Source organism: Typopeltis vanoorti, chromosome 6, assembly GCF_054136105.1.
Source record: "Typopeltis vanoorti isolate ZY-2024b chromosome 6, IOZ_Tvanoo_1.0, whole genome shotgun sequence".
NCBI classification, from domain to species: Eukaryota; Metazoa; Arthropoda; class Arachnida; order Uropygi; family Thelyphonidae; genus Typopeltis; species Typopeltis vanoorti.
The window spans coordinates 39,549,427-39,574,126 of NC_143554.1; the positions used below are offsets into that span (position 1 = coordinate 39,549,427).

General features: G+C 35.1%; 1 protein-coding gene across 1 annotated transcript in view; it reads right to left on the reverse strand.

Moving 5' to 3' along the window:
• Positions 1-24,700, reverse strand: part of LOC150105397 (integrin-linked kinase-associated serine/threonine phosphatase 2C-like) — a 177,199-nt gene that overhangs the window by 4,441 nt on the left and 148,058 nt on the right. Inside the window, exon 7 of the mRNA XM_090394128.1 lies at positions 20,604-20,805. Coding sequence (XP_090250254.1) covers positions 20,604-20,805 — 202 coding nt within the window. The remainder of the gene's footprint in view (positions 1-20,603; positions 20,806-24,700) is intronic.

Below are 24,700 nucleotides of genomic sequence, written 5' to 3' on the forward strand. Positions count from 1 at the left end.
AATGCATAGCATTATACATGCCCATAAGGATATGTGCTTTGCATCATGGGATACTAAGGCAAGTGATGTGAAGTCATTAGCCTGTGTATAAGAGTTGCCCAGTTAATAAACTGAGCAACTAAAAATTAAAATTAACCACAACAAAAAGTTAGGTTAATAAACCATCCAGCAGGATATCTACATCACCTTTCCCAACTACAGCCCTCCCCAGTTTTGAATCATCAGCAAACAACTGAATACTCTCCTTTAAATCACTCCATGTATCATTAATATATAAAGTAAAGAGTGGTGGACCTAGTACAGTCTTGAGCCACTAGTCACCCTCATTTTTCTATATTCAACTCCACCACATACTCTCTAGTGTCTGTTAGATCCATGCCACTAGTTTCATACCCCTTCCCATTTGTTATTATAAAAAAAAAAGTGCAAAATCTCTACCTGGATGGTGTACCCTTGCAAATTGACACTCAGCAATTAAAGTATTTCTCCTGCTTCTGTTACTTTTCTGCCACCAACATTGATAAAAGTCATCCTATAATTATTCTTCCTCTTACTATATAGCAAAAAATTTTTTTGAATTTACTTTTCCCTACTTTATTTTGTGTTGAGCCTATACATGGGGGGTTGGTTAATCAACCTATAGTACATTAGTACCATGTATGGGTAGTGGGTTGGGAAAGGAGAAACTTGTTTACATTTGATTTAAAAGCCTGTATATTGTATTCCTTGGGAAACACATAAGGGGAAGACTGTTCCACAATACAGCAGTAGAAGGAGGAAAAAAAAAACTTGTTCTGGGGGTTTCAGGGTGTACTGTGAAGGGATGTTGGGTGGCAGCTGCATGTATTCCAACAGACTTAGTACTGAGTGGGGGAATTATTGATGCTATTTTATATGAACATTTGCCATGAAAATATTTATAGAATACACATATTGCAGAAACCAAATGCCTGTGTGAAAGTGGGAGGAGTGAGATGGTAAGAGATGGGTTATTAATCAATCTAATTGTCCTTCTCTGTATTGAGTCAAGCATTTTGAGAGAGCTCTTAGAGCCCCACTCCAAATGTGAGAGCAGTATTTAATAGCTGGGTAGATTTGTGATTTGTATAAGGTTAACAACTGTTCAAAGGAGAAATAATGTCTTGAGCAAAAGAGAAATATTTAGGATGATATTATAGGATGATAAAAGTTTTCTAATTTTCTCTCATAATCTGATTTGGCCTTTTTACCACACTAGTTAACCTTCTTGCCTGCACTTTGTACTGCTCATGAATATGCTGATTCCATTATTCTTTATATTTCCTCTAGAATTTTTTCCAGCTCCAGCTTTATATCTCTACTCATCCACTTAACCTTCACTTGGCTTATGCTCCTGAGAGTAGGTAGGCAGAGTCTTATAATGCTTCTCTCAGCAATTCCTGACCACCTCTCATGCACTACTAACATTCTTCCCTTGTAGATTAAGCCATTGCACTGCTCCAAGCCTGTTATAATTACCCAGCTTTATAATTCAACATAAACCTTTTCTTGACAGAGAATTCCACATTTTCAGAAACCTCCCAGAACAAGATTGCAAGGTTGCTTTCACTGATTGGAGGCAGGTCATAATCAGGTAAATAATCTTTGGGCTGCACTCACTGTGCCAATCTGTATGGCAGCCATGTCTTCCTATGGATCTCCTAATCTATAGCAGCAAACATCTCCCCATCAGAACCATCAACCACCTCCTTCAAACCTAAACTGTTCCTTAACTTCTATTTCTGTTGGTTGAAGTTCTTCAGCTGTCACATATTCTCTTTATTCTCCCTGAAAATACAAAACCCTGTTACATCCCATCCCTGTAACTATATAATTTTCTGTGAACTAGGTCTTGCTAATGCCATCTTTGGTAAAGTTGAGCTGACCAATGCCAAAACTCCTTTACTTTATTTCTGATACTTCTGGCATTTGTGGACATCGAATGACAAGGATTGTGCTCCAGAGCTAACACCAGTGTCCAACATCATCTCTACAATCTATTACACAAAGCTGGTACTTATCCTAATGTATGGAAGCAATCAGATATGCAGCCTTTTTCAAAAAAAAAAAAAAAAGGGGGAGATGGAAGCTAGCTATCAAATTAATGACAAATCACCATCACCTCCATACTCTTTAAAATAATGGAGAAAGGCATTAATAGCCAACTTCTCCATTACATATCAGCACACTATAATTAATCAGTGATCATCAATATGAATTCTTTCATGCAAATTCCACAGCTGACCTCTTGGCACACATCATTTACCACTGAACATGCACCATGGAAAGGTGTGGAGAAACTTGTGTGTTACTCCTGACATTTCCAGAGCTTTTAAACTATGTTTGGAAGTTAAAAATGAGGTCTGCTAAACAAACTGCTATCCTTTCTCTCTCTCTCTCTCTCTCTGGTTCTCTCATTCATTGCATGTTGTAATAGATGGCTCCCTTACTTTGAGCTCATCCACCATCACCTATGCAGGAGTGCCTCAGGATTCTGTACTATCACCTACTCTCTCTTCTCTAAATAAATAACCTACTCTCAAATCACCACTAATACTATCAAAACCTTTGCAGATGATAATACTCTCAATTCATCCTATTCATTCAGCAAACCATGCAGTACTTTGACATTCCAAGCTTTAAGATCATCTACAACCAATGGCTTTGACATTGATTTACATACCATCTTTCAATGGGGAAAGAACAGTCTGGTCACCTTCAATGCCACCAAAATGTACTCTTGTCTTTTCTTTTCTTTCACAAAAAATCTCAGATGACCTACCCTAAGACTCAGTAATACAAAAATCACATGAGAACTCTGATTGGACTAACATTTACTTCTAGTCTCTCTTGGTATAAACATGCAGAAAAAAAAAACCTAGGTATTCTTTTTTGATTAAAATGTTATTTTACACCCCAAAATATCTTAATTTTATACAAATCCCAAATTTGCCACATTCTTAATATACTGCTCATGTTTGGTAGTGATGCACCTAAAACTTCTCTAAAAATTCTAGATACTGTCCAGAGAAGAGCAATTCTGCTCATAAATGATCCCTCTCTCACAGATTCATCTATGAGCAGAATAGCTCTTCTGTGGACATTATGCGATATTTCAGTACTGTGTCCATTCTATAGGTACTTCAATGGTCACTGATCTACTAAATTGCCATTTTCTCCACTTTCTGTTGTACCCATTAATACAAGAGCAGCAAATGCTCAGCATAACTTTACTGTGCAACTGCAAACACCCTGAACCTGCTTCATTTCTTACTTTTTTAATCCATCTATCTGTCTTCTGAAACTGCATCCATCATTCCCAAACAACTACAACCTGTAACTCTTCCAAAAAGTCAAACTTTTATCTCAGTCTTCACCTGAACCCACACATGACACTGGTGTGCTCATAGGTCCCCTTTAACCTTAATGAATAGGGTCAATATAAAAAACAACAACTTTATTTTGCACTTCCAACCTCTCAATGAACAATACTACCCCAAAAAAATCTAATTCCAAAACCATTCAAATGAAGTCCATCAGGCATATAAAAGTCAAGTCCATGCAACTATAAACCGCATACCATTCCTTATGCAAAACTCCACATTGACTGATTAGCAAATATGACTCTCCTATTTCTCAATTCAGTCCTATTAAACTGAAGCAGCAGACAATCTTTACTTGCTCACTCTTCTTTTTCACTTCCATCAGATACTCTTTAATATCTTCTGTATATTTCTCATCTTCCAAATCATCTCGACCTACCAAATCAATCAATTCATTCACTTTTTTCATCTGCAAAACAATAACTTCACAAATTTCCTTGATCTTTGACCTTGGTAAACATACATCAATAACTTTCTCATTAAGTATACATTATGTCACTGAATCTCCATATAATACAATTTACTATTCAAACTTATGTGCTAGCTTGAATGCATTATAATATTTAATGGAATAAATACAGCATATATAAATAATTTAACACAAGTTTAATCAATGATATATTTCGTCTCAGTCAAGGAGACATCATCAGGGAAGCAATGTTAAAATGCAAAGACACACACAAAACAATAACTGGGAAAAATTAGGCTGAAAGCTTAAAGTTCTATGAGGGGTACCCTCTGTAGGTGCTGTTGGCTAGCCTTAGAGGGCAAGAGGGTTATGAATTACAGTTATCCAAATATTGGGAAGTTTAATGTAACCATATTTATTAAGACTAGATTTTCTTTTTTTATTATTATTATTATTTTTTTTAATTTACTGCTGTTGATTCTAAAAAAAAGTCTTTCAAATCTGTTATTTGTTGTGGTGAGCATAGTAGTTTTGTTCCATTTGATTCTGTGCAAGGTATGGTCAGCTAGACTTGATTGACCGTATGGCAGCAGATGTATTTCTTATGTTCTTCTAGGCAGATGTTTGAAGATCTCCAAGTTTTACCATAATATGATAAGTTACCAGAACAAGGAACTTTTGTAAACATCTGGAACAGAGAGAGGAGGTAGAGGATTCTTGGGAGAGTGGATGAGGGGCAGCCAGTTTTGAATGCAGTGCACATTGTACTTTAGAGTTCTCGCTATTTTTTCTGAAGTGCCCCAGATATAAGGAATAATGACAGCATTACTATAGTCAGCATGTTGAGGAAGTTTTAATAAATGGAAGTAACAATTTGTTGATCTTTTTAGCACTGTAACCATTGGACAAGGTCTGGAGAATAAAGGAAAGTTCAGATGTAAGTTCAGTCTGGGTAGAAAACATTGGAGGCTCTATTAACAAGGGTTTTGATAACACCATATTGTTGGGGGGGGGGATGATGGGAAAGTTTATGTATCTACCTACCTTTCTTGTGTAGAGGCTTAAGTGCTGTGAGGACATTATGCTGGAGGTTTAATGGATTTTTTTACAACACTCAAAAAGAATTAAAATAGAATTTAATAATTCCTATATTTTGTCCTAGTCACTAGGACATCTACGGGGATTACAAAAACAATTAATGTAACATGCACACAAAAACTTACAACACTAAGCCCAACCACGTGGGTGACACTAAAGTCCTATCTAGGTGGAGCGCCCTCTAAGGGCGGTAGTAGGTGGCCTGGAATGTAAGGTGGGACCTCTGGTGATGAGTGTTTCCCAAATCTTCCGAAGCTTAATGCAACCATATGATTGCATTAAACTTCCGAAGATTTGGGATATTTTTTTCTTCCATTTTCATGTCAATTTTTCATCTCTACCTCCTTTTACAGCACTCTTTCCTCCATTCCTAAGCTTCTTCAACAACCTCCAGAATATTTTGCCACCTTCTTGATATTTATTTTCTATATTCTTGCCAAAGTCCTCCCGTGACTTTTGTTTAGCTAGTTTTACACACTGTTTAGCTTTCTTACATCTGTCTCTGTATTCTCCGCGAGCACAAGCTGACTTATTTGCCAGGAACTTTTGATATGCTTTCTTCTTTTCCTTCACTGCCTCTTTAACTTCCTGTGTCCACCAGGGAGTTCTGATTTTTTTATCCTTGCACACAACCTCACTACATGCCTCTCTGGCAGAATCAATCAATGTTTTCTTCAGAGTTTGCCACTGAATCTCCAAGGTTTGATTCCTGTTCTCAAACTTTTTCATTTTCTTTTCAATAATCTTTCTGTATTTTAGTCTACAGTTAACATCTGAGAGCTGCTCAACTTTCATTCGCTTTAAAACTTTCTTACATGTTATTCTTTTCAATATGAAATTCAATTTTATCCTGCTCAAGACTGAATAGTGATCACTTCCAATTTCAAATCCTCTGTACACTCTGGTGTCCTGCACCAGGGAGAAAACATCACTATCAAACAATAACATAGTCAATGAGACTTTTCTTATTCCTAGCCTCTTCTCTCCATGTGAATATGTGCACATTTTCATGTTGAAACATGGTGTTAGTAATAACCAGTCCATGTCCTGAGCAGAAATCCAACAGATATTTGCCATTATTATTAGCTTTGCTCTTTTCTCCAAATTTTCCCAAAATATTTTTGTATGTCTCACAATCATTTCCTACTCTGCTATTTAGATCCCCAACAAGGACCAACTTTTCCTTTTTCATTGTGTCAGTTGCTTTTTCTAGAGCGTCAAAAAATTCCTCCACTTCTACCTTAGTAGAACCTTCTGTGGGACCATAGGCACAAATAAGTCTCATTGTCCAATTCCCCATTCTCATATTTGCCCACATTACTCTACTTGAGACTGCCATTCAAGAAGATTAGCCTCGTATTTGTGTTGAATACTATGGCTACTCCTTCTTTTCCTTGATTGTCATTGCCTGAATATAACATTTTGTATTTATTGCTCAGAAAGATCTCACCAGTTTTGGTCTTTTTTGTTTCAGTCACCCCTATTATGTCGATCTGGTACTTATCTAATTCCTCAGCTAGCTCCATTTCTTTGCCATTCAGGCTTCTTCGTTGATAGTACCGATCTTTAACTCTGGTGATGTTGAGTTGGGGTTTGTTTCCAGATTTGTTCCAGTAGCTGACTTTTCGCTGTTTGCCCTGGTTCCCTGGCGAAAACAACGGGGGCCTTGTTTAACCGGGCGACGCCCCAGCCGGCATGAAATTTTGTCATGGTGTACCATCATTTTTTATTTTGGTTTAATCAATAAGAATACAATTTGGTCGGCTAAATCCCAAATTGCCAGCCCATCCTCGTTTGTTCAGTATCAAAGTAGATACCCAACAGGGTGCACCACGAGAAGGTGAGGATTGGACATTAGGTCAGAAGCCCTGATCGGTTCTCCGCATTCCTTTAAAGGCTATGTGGAGGTCTCCTCTCAGTTATACAGCTTTGACCCTTAAGCACCCCTTCTTTTCTTTGAATGTGTAAATCCAAAAAGGAGATACCCTGTGGAGATTCTTTTTCTAATGTAAAGTTGATGCGATGATTAAGAAGGTTAATTTTATCTAGAAACAGTTGTAATTCATATTAGGGATGATCCCAGACTGCAAATACGTCGTCGACATATCTTAACCAAATTTTTGGTTTGGGTTTAAAAGTGAATATTTTTTCCTCAGGGTGTTCTAGAAACAAGTTTGCTAGGTTTGGTGATAAAGGAGATCCCATTGCTGATCCTTCTTCTTGCTTGTAAATTTGACCTTTCCAGGTGAAGTAACCTGATGCAATAACAAACTTGAATAATTCAACTATATCAGACGGAAATTTTTGAGTTAATAATTCTATTGTTTCTTTATGGGGAATGTTCGTGAAGAGGGAGACAATGTTTTGATCTGCCTTTGTTTGTCTTGAGGAACATATATCTAATATCTAAAGCAATCTGGCCTTGATGAAAATGCTATCTCTAGTATAGAGTCCTGATGAAAATCCTGCATAAGAGCAGATTCCTTAAGGAACATCTTTATCTCTCACCTTTGATGTTGCCTGGTGTTTATGAGATTCCATGCTCATGCAAATTGTCTTACTTTGGACAGACAGGTAGGTCTGTTCAGAAACACATCTAGAAACATCAACACCACATTCGTCTTTTTAAACTGCAAAAATCTGGCCTCTCTCAACACGTAATTGGAAATCCAAGCCATAGGATCCATTGGGAAAAGTCTAAACTTTTACACAGATCTATATATAATCATGAACGTTTATATAAAGAAAGTTCTGAAGCCCTACTACACAGACCAAATTTAAACCGCAACGACATTCTTACTATTCCTAAAGTATGGGAAATTGTCATACAAAATTGTGTAAAATAATTTTTTTTTTTTTTACTTGTGTAACACGTTATGCACGTTTAATGAGATTCTATTGTAATCATGCGCCCTAACTGTATGTTATTCCTATTATTGTTTAAACTACTGTACTGATGATGTCCTAAGATACTTAGGATGAAATATTTACATTAAATAATTTTCACTGTGGTTAATACGTATGTTTCTTTTAATTATGATCTCACCACAGGTTTCGTTATTTAAAAAAAAAACTTACTTTTGTTGCCTATCTTATTTTGGACAATTTGGAAGATTTGCCTTTGTTTGTCTTGAGGAACATATATCTAATATCTAAAGCAATCTGGTCTTGATGAAAATGCTATCTCTACTACAGAGTCCTGATGAAAATCCTGCATAAGAGCAGATTCCTTAAGGAACATCTTTATAAGGAAACTTGTGAAAAGTTGCATTGTCCAAACTTAAAGAGATCTGATAGTCTACTTTTATCTCCCTTATGGGAGACAGTAATTTTTAAATTTGCTAACTGTTTATTATTTATCATCATCATCATCAAATTCCTGCCATGTACCCACCCTCAAGGGGTGTACGGGATATGATAGTACTACACGAAAAATTTACATCATTAGTTTCTTATATCAGGGGAAAAACAGTTTTTAGTAAATTTAGAGTGTCGAAAAGAAGGATATTGGTATCAGTATCAAGAGCATGTTACACTCTTGATATTACTATTCTCAATTCCCAGATACTGAGCACATGATCAATATACTGTATCTTAGCCTTCTATCAGGATACATTATATTGATCATGTGTTCAGTATTTGGCCACATGGCTCAACCTAACAGTAAAAATATTCACATTAGACTCCTTCTTCTTCCATCTCAACAGACAGCACTCAGAATACAGTTCACTGTAGAAAAAGAAAACAATAATAGCCTGCCTTTTCTAGATATTCTAATCATGTCTTCCCAACAGCACCCATTCTTTTTTAGTTTACAGAAAACCCACCCACACGGGTAGATACATACACAAAATTTCCCATCACTGTCCCCTCAACAATATGGTGTTATCAAAACCTTTGTTAATAGAGCCTCCAACCTTGTTCTAACCAGGCTGAACTTACAGCTGAACTCTCCTTTATTCTTCCGACCTTCTTGTCCAGTGGTTACAATGCTGAAATGATCAACAAATGAATTGTTCCTCACATCCCTCTCAATATGCTGACTATAGTAATGCTATCATTGTTTCTTATATCTGAAGCACTTTGGTAAAATAGCCAGAACTCTAAAAAAGTAACAATCTCTGCACTGCATTTAAACCTCATCTGGATACCCCTCATCTGCTCTCCCAAGAATCCTCTACCTCCTTTCTCTGTTGTAGGTGTTTACAAAGTTCCTTGTTCTTGCAACTGATCACATTATGTTAAAACTTAGAGATCTTCAAACATCTGCCTAGAAGAACATAAGAAATACATCTGCTGCCATAAGTATGATCAGTCAGGTCTAGCTGACCATGCCATGGATACCTTGCACAGAATCAAATGAAAAAATACTATGCTTCAGCACAACAAGTACAAACGTGGAAGACTTTTTTTTTAACAATCAGCAACAGATTTAAAACTAACCTAATCTTAAATATATGGTCACAGAATGGGGAAAACTCAATTCTTAGGCCTACTTCACCAACGGCATCCACAGAGGGCACCCCCAATACGATTTTAGGCTTTCAGTTTAATTTTTTTTCTACTTATTTTGTGCATTTTTGTGTGTGTGTTTTTGCAATTTTACTATTGTTTTCCTGCCAATGTCTCAGTGACTGACACAAAATACAAGATTGATTAAACTTATGTTTAATTATTTATATGTGCTATAATTATTCCATTAAATGATAATTATGAGTTCAAACCAGCATGCAAGTCTAAATAGTCAATTTTTAAACATCCTGTTAAAGGTCCAAAAACAAAGTGCATACACACAAAAGGCTCAGCAAAAAAAAAAATTGCTTGCTTTAGGGTTCCACTTTAGCAAGAAGTTTGGGAAACCCTGAGCTAGAGGATAGAATGAGGAAATGCATGTAGAGAGTTTGGTGGATGGTAGGAGTGAATCAAGACAAAATGTTAAAGGGTATTTATCAGAGAGATACTGGAGAGATTTTTTAAAGGGAAGAGCAAGTGGAAAGAACTAGAGGCTGTTCCCCTTCTGGAAGCTGCACAAAGAAGTGAGAAATAGGTTGTGCATGGAGAGTGGTGAGAGTGCAGACAAGTGAATGATTTGAAGGGTTGGTACGACAAACTTTGCAGTTAAGTGATTTTCTGTGATGATTGTCATGACTTTATAGCTCTTCTTATAATTATTATAAGTCTGCTATAAAGAAGAAAAAAAAAGGAATCACCACCAGAGTTAAAATGCTACAGCTGTATGGTGTCAGTGGAGCATTATATCAAGCAATATGTAGTTCTTTGAGTTGTAAGTCAGCAGTTAGAATTGAATGAAGTATAGAAAGATGGTTTTGTGTTAAATCTGGTGTCAGAAAAGGATGTACATTATCCCCTTTGTTATTCATTATCTATATGGATCACATTATGAAGTGGTCTTAAACCTGATATCAAAATTGGAGATGTTAATCTCAGCTCTTTACTTTATGTGGATGATGTTATACTTCTAAATAAATCCAGTACAAGTCTGCAAGATTCCCTGACTAAATTGCATTACTGTTGTAATATATTTGGTATGAAGGTCAGCAATAACAAGACAAAGACAATGAAACTACTTTCATTGGCAGAAGCATTGAAAATATCAACTGCATTGTGAATGGAGAACCTACAGAACAAGTAAAACATTTCAGCTACTTAGGTCCAATTTTTAGTGAAAATGGTAAATTAAATATGGAAATAGACAACAGAATCAATAAAGATGATATGGTAGGTGGTCAAGTGAATAAATTTATATGGAATAAGAGAAAACTTAGTCAGAACACTACATTAGCTGTATACAAGCCAGTGTTCAAACCAATTTTAACTTATGGATCTGAGAGCTGGATTAGAAATAAAACATTTGACCAAAGACTAGAGACCACAGATATGAGAATCCTGAGAATTATTAGAGGCATGAACAGATGGCATCAGAAGCAATATCATATTAAAAACAAGGATATTAGGAAAGAACTTAACATTGCTAGCATCCAGAAATGTGTTAGTAGAGCTAATCTCACTCATATTAAACAGAATTTGAAAGGAAAGATTAGCAAAGCAAGTGTTCTCTGCCAGGTTGGCAGGAAAAAAGATCCAGAAGAAGACCAAGATTATGGGTGGATTGATATGGTAAAAAGTGCCTTAGAAGATAGAAGTATAAGATCTAATAATGTTGAAGTCTTGACAGGTAACAGATTGATTTGAAGGAAAATTGTAGATAGGAAGTTAATAATGATGCAAGTTTTTTCATGTAGTCCTATCATATCCTGTACACCCCATACAGGGTACATATCAGGAATTTGATGATGTTGAGTTTCATGAACCATGAATAATTTACAACTAAATCAAAAACTGTATACAAGGTTTGAACGTTTCAGTTTTGCATTTTTGCAATTAATATGGAAACCATTTGGTTGCCGTAAAGTAAGGAACAAAAAAGTACTGAATAACTACAACAATACATGTTATGGAGTAAGTGGGTTTATTACCAAAGAAATATACGTTTACATGATGATATGTATGTCCACAACTATCGGTGGAATCTTGGTCAAATAAAGCATTAACAAGGGTAGATTACATGCTGGAATGGGCACTGCCTTTCAAGACAGGTTTTATAGCACATGCGAATGTTCTCTGTTATCTTGGAGAACAAGGGTTGGACCCGGTATAGACCCAATCCTTCAACATATCCCAAACTGCTCACAAATATGTTTTAGGCTTGGACCATTTACTCTATCAACTCTGTATGAATGAAAATAATGCTCAACAATAAATGTCTTTTCTTCCAATGTCAACACCATTGCTACAGCTAAATGTAATGGTGTAGACTCTATACATATTCTTCTATTAAAATGCATTCAGTTGAACAGCATATCTCATAGCACGTGTACTGAAGGGAATGTCGAAGCTCAGTACTGTTTCTTTTTTTTTTCCTCACCATATACAAATGAGTGGCAATGTCAACTGCATATGTAAATGAGCCACAGAGTTTTGGAGTTGTTTTCCATTTTGTGTCTGGAGTCTGAATGAGACGTTTCGTGATAGCAAAATTCTTCGATATGGCTGCAAGGCATCTAACTGATGAATTCAGGTGGTGAGCCATTGTAAAACAAGAGACCAGGCAAAATCAGGCAGATGTAGCCTGAAATGCATGCAAGTCTTTCTGTGGTTCACAGACTGTGAAACAAATTCTAAAAGCAGACAGCATCCTGGAAATACAGTGAAGGAAGGTTACAACTGCAGTGGGTGACATATCTCCGATTATCTGCCTGCTGAAACAGGAGTGCTACCCCAAATCAGCTATGATCTGATCTTGCATCAAATACAGGAACATTGGTATTGGATATTTGGTATGCTATGGACCCAAGATGAATGTGGTTGGTACTGTTTACAGTACTGATTTTTTTTTTACAAAGCAATACCAGGTGATATTGTCCCTGTTTCTCTCTGATCTGGAGAGAACCAGAGACACACATTATCATCTCTCTAATATGTGTGAAAGGGATACTTAAAGTGGAGATAGTGTAATGGTTTGAGGAGACATCTAGTTGGGTAGATGTACTGACCTGTATGTGTTTCCTAGAGGAACCATGGATGCTGCAACATATAATTTTTTTTAAAGATGATAATGCTTTGTCCTCATCAAGCAAAGCTCATGGACTTCAAGAAGAGCCAATAGTATGAATGGAATGACTAGTCAGGTCTCCTGATCTTAACCCTATTGGGCATGTCTGGGATGCTCCAGGTAGATATGTTGCTACTCTCATAACAGCACATGACAATTTATACTAGAAAACAGTTTCAATTGCAGAAATCAACATTTGTATTGATGAATTAATTTATGTCATTTAAAAAGAGTACTGATATTGTTGTTGCTGTTGTCTTGTCCTTTGAAGAGTCTTAGATATTTCCATGTGCTCCTTGAACTGCTTTGGCTATGTCGATGATTTTGTTCGTTTAGGTTGCTTGGAAGCTATTGCTTGCAAGGCTCCTGAAATTGCTGGACAGGTAAAAATGTGAGTGGGTGTCAATTCAGTATTAGGGCAGTTATTGCAGTTTCTATATGTTCTTGTATCATCCGTATTGATCTTCATTCCTCTAAAATGTCCTGTTCAGAGTCTTGCTATCATGGTGGTGGTCTTTCTGTCAACATTGATTTGGGGAATTTGGTGTTGTATCCCTGATTTTAGTGGAATTAGTTTAGATTTTGCTAGTGCATTAGCATCAGCAAGAGTTATGTCAGTTTCTTGGTTGAATTCTCTGGCCTCTTTTGCTAATTTATCAACTGCTTCATTGTAATCAATGTCTACATGAGCAGGAATCCATATTGTAAAATGCAACTTTTTCCCAAACACTTTAGTTGGTTTAAGAGTTTATGGATGTCTCCTGTGAGCTTGGTGTTGCCATTTTTGATTGCCTCCATAACTGATCTTGAGTCACTGTAAATTATAGTTCCCTCGGATTGTTGAGATGATGATGATAATTTTAAGCAAGCTTCGAGTGCTTTATTTATTGCATAAAGTTTGCTGGTAAAATTAGAAGCAATTCTCCCAGATCCAACTTATATTGAAAGTTTTCAACTTTCGGGAGTAGAAGGAGAGTACCAGCGCCTCCATTAATCATACTGGTGTCTGAAGATCCATCGGTATAACAAATAACTTGTTTGGAGGATGAAAGAAGGTTGATAGTATTTAGGACTTTTTCTTTTAGCGTTTTTTGGTAAGATTTAGATTTATGGAGGTATTTTGAAGGTAAAGGACTGGAAAATAGAGATTCTTTGTTTATGTGAGCATTTAGCTTTAGAAGAGTACTGATGAAAACATATTTAACTGGAGACTACTATATTTACACCTGATCCAGCATATTTTCTCTTTCTCTTTCTCTCTCTCTCTCTCTCTATATATATATATATGAGTAAAACCAGGTATAAATTGCTTGGTATTTTTAACACACACACACACACACACACACACACACACACACACATATATATATATATATATATTGTTTTTCTTTTTCTTTTTTTTTATATTTCTATATTTTTTATTTTATATAGGTTTACTATCTTTATGCAGTCATTAAATACATTACATGTATTTAATGACTGCAATAAATATATTAACTATATTTCTTTTTATAATATCAGACAATATAAGTTTTTAGATATCAATAAGGGGTGCTTGAGGGTCGAAGCTATATAACTGAGAGGAGAGCTCCACATAGCCTTCAAAGGAATGCAGAGAACCGACCAGAACTTCTGACCTAATGTCCAATCCTCACCTTCTCATGGTGCACCCTGTTAGTTATCTACCTGGATACTGAAGAGACATGGATGAGCTGCCAATTTGGGATTTAGCCGACCAAATTGTATTCTTATTGGCTTAAACCAAAATTTCAAACGATGGTACAACATTGACAGAATTATATGCCGGCTGGAACGTTGTGCAAAAAATCTATTCAACACTAAATACGATGCTAATTTTCTTGAATGGCAGGCAGTCTCAACTAGAGTGATGTGGGCAAATATGAGAATGGGGAACTGGACAATGAGACTTATTTGTGCATATCGTCCCACAGAAGGTTCCACTAAGGTAGAAGTAGAGGAATTTTTGAGGCTTTACAGAAAGCAACTGACACAATAAAAAATGAAAAGTTGGTCCTTGTTGCAGATCTAAATAGCAGAGTAGGAAATGATTGTCAGATATACAAAAATATTTTGTCATGTTGTACCATCATTTTGTATTTTGGAAAATCTGAAAACACACCCCAACTCAACATCACCAGAGTTAAAGCTCAGTACTATCAACATAAGAAGCCTGAATGGCAAAGAAATGGAGCTAGCTGAGGAATTAGATAAGTACCAGATCGACATAAAAATTGGTGAGGTCTTTCTGAGAAATAAATACAAAATGTTATATTCAGGGACAATCAAGGAAAAGAAGGAGTAGCCATAGTATTCAACACTAAATACGAGGCTAATCTTCTTGAATGGCAGGCAGTCTCAAGTAGAGTGATGTGGGCAAATATGAGAATGGGGAACTGGACAATGAGACTTATTTGTACCTATGGTCCCACAGAAAGTTCTACTAAGGTAAAAGTGGAGGAATTTTTTCATGCTTTAGAGAAAGCAACTGACACAATGAAAAACCAAAAGTTGGTCCTTGTTGGAGATCTAAATAGCAGAGCAGGAAATGATTTTCAGACATACAAAAATTGAGAGAATTTCATGCCAGCCGGGGCGTTGTTTGGTTAAACAAGACCCCCGTTGTTTTTGACAAGGAATCAGGGCAAACAGCGAAAAGTCAGCTATTGGAACAAATCCTAAAACTTACCCCAACTCAACATTACCAGAATTCAAGATCGGTACCATCAACATAAGAAGCCTGAATGGCAAAGAAATGGAGCAAGCTGAGGAATTAGAAAAGTACCAGATCGACACAATTAGTGATTGAAATAAAAAAGACAAAAACTGGTGAGATCTTTCTCAGCAATAAATACAAAATGTTATATTCAGGCAAGGACAATCAAGGAAAAGAAGGAGGAGCTATAGCATTCAACACTAAATACGAGGCTAATCTTCTTGAATGGCAGGCAGTCTCAAGTAGAGTAACATGGGCAAATATGAGAATGGGGAACTGGAAATGAGACTTATTTGTGCATATAAGTCTCACATCCAATTCCCCACAGAAGATTCTACTAACGTAGAAGTTGAGGAATTTTTTGAGGCTTTAGAGAAAGCAACTGACACAATGAAAAAGGAAAAGTTGGTCCTTGTTGGGGACCTAAACAGCAGAGTAGAAAATGATTGTCAGACATACAAAAATATTTTGGGAAAATTTGGAGAAAAGAGCAAAGCTAATAATAATGGCAAAAACCTGTTGGATTTCAGCTCAGGACACAAATGGTTATTATTAACACCATGTTCCAACATAAAAATGTGCACAAATTCACATGGAGAGAAGAGGCATGGAATAAGAAAAGTCTGATTGACTATGTTATTGTTGATAGTGATGTTTTCTCCATGGTGCAGGACACCAGAGTGTATAGAAGATTTGAAATTGGAAGTGATCATTATCTAGTCTTGAGCAGATAAAATAGAATTTCATATTGAAAATAATAACATGTTAGAAAGTTTTAAAGCTAATAAAAGTTGAGCAGTTCTCAGATGTGAACTGTAGAATAAATTACACAAAAATTATTGGGGGGGGGGGGGGGAATGAAAGAGCTTGAGAACAGCAACCAAACCTTGGAGATTCAGTGGCAAGTCTTCAAGAAAACACTGATTGATTCAGCCAGAGAGGCATGTGGTGAGGTTGTCTGCAAGGATAGAAAAATCAGAGCTCCATGGTGGACACAGGAAGTTAAAGAGGCAGTGAAGGAAAAGAAGAAAGCATATCAAAAGTTCCTGGTAAATAAGTCAGCTTGTGCTCTTAGAGAATACAGAGACAAATGTAAGAAAGCTAAACACTGTGTAACACAAACTAAACAAAAGTCATGGGAGGACTTTGGCAAGAACATAGAAAATAAATATCAAGAAGGTGGTAAGATATTCTGGAGATTGTTGAAGAAGCTTAGAAATGGAGGAAAGAGTGTTGTAAAAGGAGTTAGAGATGATAAAGGTGACATGAAAACAGGAGAAAAAAGATATTCTTGAAGTATGGACTAATTAAATCGAAAAATTGCTAAATGAAACAAGCAGTGATGACAGCACAGTGGTAAAAAACACTGACCAGGCATGCAGTCAGGAATACATATCCATACTTGAAGTAGTAAAAGCCTAAAATGAGGAAAGGCAGCAGGAGTTGATGATATTCGACCAGTAATGTTCAAGTATAGAGATATAAACATTGTACAGTGGCTGCAATGCATAGTTCAGAAGGCCTAAACAGAGGGATGAATTCCAGATGATTGGAGCAGAGCTCTCAATGTACCTATATATAAAAAGGGAAATAAAACTGAATGTGAGAATTACAGAGGCATTTCATTACTGAGTGTTCCTGGTAAGATATATGCAAGTATAATTGAGAAACGATTGAGAAGAATTGTGGAAGAGAAGCTTGGTGAAAAACAAGCTGGATTCAAGTCAAATAGAGGCCGTCAAGATCAGATTTTCACTTGACGACAGATAGTTAAGGAATTATGGGAATATAAAAAAGATCTGTATTTAAGTTTTGTAGAACTGGAAAAGGCATATGACACGGTGCCAAGAGAGAAGGTATTCCAAATGCTACAGTTATATGGTGATAATGGGCCATTATATCAAGCAATACTCAGTCTTCATTTGAGTTGTAAGTCAACAGTTAAAATTGAAGGAAGTACAGGAAGATGGTTTAATGTTAAATCTGGTGTCATACAAGGATGTATGATTATCCCTTCTCTTATTCATTATCTATATGGATCACATTACGAAGGAAAGTGGTATTAAACCTGATATCAAAATTGGTGATGTTCATCTCAGTTCTTTGTTTTATGCAGATGATGTTATACTTGTAAATAAATCTGCTATAATTCTGCAAGATTCCCTGACTAAACTGAATAACTGTTGTAATAGATATGGTATAAAGGTCAGCATTAAAAAGACAAAGACAACGAAAATAGGCAGAAACATTGAAAATATCAACTGCATTGTGAATGGAGAACTTTTAGAACATTTCAGCTACTTAGGCACGATTTTTAGTGAAGATGGTAAGTTAAATATGGAAATAGACAACAGAATCAACTAAGCTGGTATGGTAGGCAGTCAACTGGATAAATTTATATGGAATAAGAGAGAAATTAGCCAAAACACTAAATTAGCTGCATACAAGACAGTGTTTAAACCAATTTTATATGGATCTGAGAGCCAGGTTAGAAGTAAAACAATTGACCAAAGACTAGAGACCGCAGATATGAGAGTCCTAAGAAAGATTAGGGCATGAACAGATGGAAATATCATATTATAAACAAGGATATTAGTAATGAACTTGATATTGTCAGCATCCAGAAATGCATTAGCAGAGCTAATCTCAGGTGGAATGGTCACTTAAGTAGAATGGGAGAGGAAAGATTAGAAAAACAAGTGTTCTCTGCCAGGTTGGCAGGAAAAAGACTGAGAGGAAGATCAAGATATAGGTGGATTGATACAGTAAAAAGTGCCTCAGAAGACAGAAATATAAGACCTGATAATATTGGAATCTTGACATTTAACAGACTGATTTGGGGGAAAATTGTAGATAGGAAGTTAGTAACGATGTAAATTTTTAATGCAGTACTATCATATCCTGTACACCCTTGAGGGTATATATCAGGAATTTGATGATGATGAGATATCAATAAAGAATATACACTCACTGTTCAAAAAGAAACCGAACTTTTTGGAAATAGAAGAAACTAACGGAGCCACCTGTAATATCTTTCTGTAGTCGAAAGCGGCAACCTTCATTAGTATTGTGTTGACTGTTTATTATATTTGTTTCATTAGAAGCTGAATTATAGTGCCAAGAGTGACACTGTGTTTTGACGAACGGTCAGAAAATGAGTTTCAAACAGAGCTGCGATTGACTTTTGTGTTAAACTTGGTAAAAGTTTTACCAAAATGCATCAGATGCTTGAAAAAGCATATGGTGATGAATGCTTATCCTGCACCCAAGTTTACAAGTGGTTTAAGCGATTTCAAAGTGGTCATGAGACGCTTGAGGACGAAGAAAAGGACATCCATCCAAAAACTGGACTGAGTGAATTTAACATCCAAAAAGTGTGTGATTTCATCAAAGAAAACCCGAAATCGTCCGTGAGAATGATTGAAGATGAATCGGAGATTCCAAAATCAACTGTGCAGAACATTTTGACTGAGAGTTTGGGGTCTTTGTAAATTGAATTACCGATTTGTTCCCCACAAGTTGACCAACGACCAAAAAATGTATCGAATTGAACACTGCAAGGACCTCATTAAAACTGCTTGTAAGGATTCAAGCTTCCTTGAAACCATCGTTACTGGTGAAGAAATGTGGTATTTTGAGTATGAGCCCAAAACAAAGCACCAGAGTGCTGAGTGGAGACCACCAGAAGAGGGGCATCCAAAAAAAAAAAGTCGCTTGGAGAAGTCAAAAGTAAAAACAATGCTGATTTGTAGGCAGTGAACAACTTTTATCTCAAAGTTTTGAAGCAATTGATAGCGAGAATTCGTTGCGTACGGCATGAATATCGTGACCACCGACTGTTCGTCAAAACACACTGTCACTCTTGGTACTATAACTCAGCTTCTAATGAAACAAATGTTATAAACATTTGACACAACACTAATAAAGGTTGCCGCTTTCGACAACAAAAAAGATACAAGTGGTGCCACTATTTTCTTATATTTTCGAAAAGTTTGGTTTCTTTTTGGACAGAGAGTGTACATAAGAAGCTTGTCATATTCCTTAAAGAATAGATACCCCACACATGGCCCTAAAATGTTATAGGTTCTTTGCCTTGCCTGTGTGTGAGAATGATACAAAATATTTTAGACAAATGCTTTCATGATCAAACAGGAAACTCTATTACAAGATTTTGAATATTGACTGATCATGGGCAAATGAAACAAAACCATCAACGTTATCAAAGATATCTGCAAGTGGCCCCAAGAAATTAAAGATCAGTTATAAAACATCCAGTCATACTAAGTATCTGCAGGCATCTAAAGGTCACAAACCAGAAATACAGCTGTTGGCATTCCCCAGCATACAACTCATCCATTCTATTAGTTTTTCCCACATTATTGGAAAGAACGTTTCTTATAAAAAAAAAAAAATAAATAAATAATAAAAAAACACTGGAGATTTTATTTAAAACATCAAAGACATGATCCTTGAACCTAGACTTATTAGCTAATATGAATGTGGTCTATTAATTCATAAACACATACAAATATGAAACCACATCATCATTACATAAACTTTTCTCACCAAACATTTGATTCTTCCAGCAATGTTTCAACAGCATTTTCTTCTTAGATAATGATAAAATAAACGAACAGAAAAAAGTTCAATAAAAGGTTCATAAATCTCACTACTACTTGCTAACATTGTTTCTTTGACCAACAGATATGTATGGATGGTTACCAAAAAAAAATAGTGGATTAGATATGCTGATGACATTTAACTGATATAGCCAGGATCTAAGGAAGAACTTGGTGAATTTATTCCTATTTAAACAGTTTATATCTCTAGAATCTGTTTCACACTTGAAATAGAAGACAACATAATTCTTCCATTTTTGGAAGTCAGAGTCAGAACAAAGTAACATAAGCAGTATAACAGAGAGAAATTGGAAGATAAATGACTGGCCAGAAATGTGGATTTGATCTCCATCATTAAAGAAGCCAGGGAATTACAAGATGTATATAGCTTGTAGAATTTATTCTGTAGGCCAGAAAAGCCACTCAGAAGAAATCTGAATAGATATATGTTAAAAAGGACACAAATAGGGTTTGTTTTTTTCACGCAAAGGGAAAGATAAACAGTAACATTTACATTAAAGGCATTAATAAGCAGACTTTATTATATCAAAAACTATGATTTTTACATGTAGTTAATGCTCTGTATATTTTTGAATACACTCTCTTTCAGTGAATACTGAACATATAAAAAGACTGAAATATATACATTTTTTCTACAATATACTTTAAAAAAAGATAGTATAATCACATTAATATTTTATGACCTTACCTCCACAATTGAAAGTACAATTCTGATTACTTCATCTGAGGTAAATACTTTCCAAAGCCCATCACAAGCAATTAAAAAAAATCGATCATTGCTTCCAAGCTGACATCGTCGAATATCAGGAACAGATATAACTCCAAATGCTTTGAACTGACCATCACCAATTGACCTCGAGACTTCTAGTACTCCCATTACTCTCCCATCTCTGTATAGAAAGCATACCTAATTCTTATCTGATGCAGAAATAAACACTATTTATATTTTTAGCTCAACCTGTTGTGAAATAATCCAAATAATAATGCAGATTTAATTATGTAATACTATCATAGTATATTATACATTCCTTTAAGATATATGTCGACAATGATAATTCAAATAACTTAACGAGAGAAAAAAAAGAGATATGAAATATTCTATCTACCTACTAAAGGCAATCTAAATATGATGAATGAATTAGCTTAAGTTTTTTTTTTTTAATGTAATCAGCCCTTAGTGTATGGAGAATGCAAAATTATCAATCACCCCCTCAAGTCTCAAGAAATTTTGTGGTATAAGTGAGCCTGAAATGCAGAATGTTGTAAGGTGGTATTTGTCTTTCTACTTAGCTACTAGAAGCAAAACTTATTTATGAAAACAGTGCATCACAACTGCCTGTTTGTAGAAAACTAAACTTATTACTCAAAATTAAGTGGATATTGAATACCACATTATTTCTTAGCTGAATAAGAAACTCAAAGATAGGAAATCTAATCTAAGAGTTTCATGCCTAATATAGAAAACTATATATAAATATAAAGATCGGCGAGTCCAAGCGTAAGCCAACATCTGGTAGTGCAATGCTAGAGTGACTTGTAGTAAAGGTGGAGTAAGCTCCGATCACTGTTCTTAGTATTTTCCCATAATGTAAAACACAGCTCCTAGGAGATGTATTACTGTTCTACATTATGAGAGAAGGTCACTACACAGACTGGTTTTGACCTTTTTTCAGGTCTCATCAGTGAGTAGGTAGACCTAGATGTAATACTAAGGTTTCAATGGTCAGAACTTATATCTTTACTGTAGGAGTTGCCAAAAAAGGTGCACAAATACATTTACTGAAATAAGAGCCAACAGGCTTCACTTCGGCAAAGTAAAATTATTCAAAATTAAGTGGATATTGAATACGACATTATTTCTTAGCCGAATAAGAAACTCAACGATAGGAAATCTAATCGAATTTCATGCCGACTATAGAAAACTCTATATAAAGATCGGTGAGTCCAAGCGTAAGCCAACACCTGGTAGTGCAATTCTAGGGCGACTCGTTTACTACTCATAGTAAATGAGTAATAAACGACTCGTTTACTACTCGTAGTAAATGAGTAATAAATGACTCTTTTACTACTCGTAGTAAACGAGTCACCATAGAATTGCACTACCAGATGTTGGCTTATGCTTGGACTCGCCAATCTTTATATATAGTTTTCTATATTCGGCATGAAATTCTTAATTAGATTTCCTATCTTTGAGTTTCTTATTCAGTTAAGAAATAATGTGGTATTCAATATCCACTTAATTTTGAATAATTTTACTTTGCCAAAGTGAAGCCTGTTGGCTCTTATTTCAGTAAATGTATTTGTGCACTTTTTTTTGGCAACTCATACAGTAAAGATATAAGTTCTGACCATTGAAACCTTAGTATTACATCTAGGTCTACCTACTCACTGATGAGACCTGAAAAAAGGTCAAAACCAGTCTGGGTAGTGACCTTCTCTCATAATGTAGAAGAGTAATACATCTCCTAGGAGCTGTATTTTACATTATGGGAAAATACTAAGGACAGTGATCGGAGCTTACTCCACCTTTACTATGAGTCCCCCTAGCATTGCACTACCAGGTGTTAGCTTATGCTTGGACTCGCCGATCTTTATTTATATTAGTTTTCTATATTCGGCATGAAACTCTTAGATTAGATTTCCTATCTTTGAGTTTCTTATTCAGCTAAGAAATAATGTGGTATTCAATAACCACTTAATTTTGAATAATTTTACTTCGCTGAAGTGAAGCCTGTTGGCTCTTATTTCAGTAAACTTATTACTATTACACAGACAAAAATGTGTAAAATTACATGATGCTAATTTTCATTTAGGTTCAACACCAACAATTGCTATATCAGTAAGTATGGAATTCAGATTCAGGAAGCATATTAAAATGTTGCTGATTTATAAAAAATTAAATTATATATATATATAAACACTCATTTAATCGACATGTAGTGAATTATTTTTTATTATTATTTTATAGTGGGAAGCTTAGCCCCGGGCCTATTTTTGTACCACTGATAATACAAACACAAAGAATTATGGATTAGATTACATATGATTTTAGACCACCTCTTCCTGTAATTAAGCTTCTACATCAGTACTTCCCAAACTTCTGGATGTCAGGGCCCCCCTTTGGAAAAATTAAAATATTTCATGGCCTCCCTCGAAAAAAATTCGTAATACAGACATATATTATTATAATATTTATTGTATATACATTCAATACAAAACATACACAGCAAATATTGTAAATATCAAATGCAAATATTACATTTTTAGCATCTTACATACACATTTAACATGGCACATTATCTCATATTTTTATACAGATAGATATACTGTTATTGTACATTTGCAGTACAAGCACATGAAATGTAAAACGATTAGTAATAAAGAAAGAATTAAAAACATAAAACAAGTTTAATAACAATTTAATGTGATGGATGTGTTTCAATATTGCTACACCAATATCATATGAAATATTTGAAACTGCAATTCTTAGATTTCTGCTTTGAAATGAAACTTATATGAATAAGCATATATTTACTAATATTCATTAAGCACAGAAACACGCAGGAAGCAAAATTTGTGAACCCACACCAATGTGTGATTTTTTTCCATTAAAATATAAAAAATAACAAAAAAGAAATAATAAATAATAAAAATTAAATACGTTTCTTTTAAGATAAAAAAAATCTACTTAGTCTTAAAAGATTTTAAATTTGTTTTCATTATTTCACAGCGCCCCTCAACAAAACCTATGGCTCCCAAGGGGGCAACAGCCCACAGTTTGGGAAGCACTGTTCTACATGATGCATTAAATCTGTGACAAGCCATTTTTTTTTTTTTTTTTGTCATTAAAAATCATTTTCTGACTGTGCTGTTAGTTTAGTTTTACAGGTTGTTTCTTTTGTATGAAGAAAACTATAATTCTCTTCTATAAATCACCTGCTGCCCACCAAACCAATATATATATATAGGGTTTGAACTCAGCTTTGTGAAAGAAAGTGGAGACCAATTCCTTTGGTGCTTTATCTTATTGGTTTCTCTTTAAACACTGAAACAAATGAAAAATAAAATAAAACGGGGCATTCCGGATAGCACTCGTTGGTAGTTTGATATAATAAGAATTAACTAATAGCTAATTAATTATTTAATTAAATAAATTACCTATAATGCCTTCTGTTTCCACAAAATTTTGTCTTTGATTTTTGAACTTATTAGTTTAGGTGCAACAGACAAACAGCCCCAAATATACAATTATAACCCCATATTATCATAATAACATTTTTAGTACATTTTGAGTCCTTGATAAACAGGTCACTGATGAGTGGAAAGACTGGAAACAAACTATAATGCAAACATTCTAATACTATAAAGAATTTTAGTACACCATATAAAAAATTCATCAAATGTTTTAGAACATGCTTGGGTAATCAACAGACTCATGGACACAAATAGACATGACTTATGACTCTTACATCGTTTTATTAATGAATTAATAAGTGTCCCCCCCCCATGCCAAATTTCATCCAACTATCAGAAAATCTGTTTTTTTGAAGTAACAGAGAATGCCTGATAGTGATCTCAGGCCACTAGCAAAATAGAGCATTTTTTATTTAATAAAAAATAACTAAACAAAATCCTTTTTTTTTTTCTTTTGTAACTATAATAAAACACAGAAGTAAATGCATAGGAAAAGGCCATTCCACTCCAAAAAAAAGTAATGTAGCAAATTATATTTTCTAAACATTCAATGTTGTTTTTGCTGCTATTCCTATTCTTATTTAGTGACTC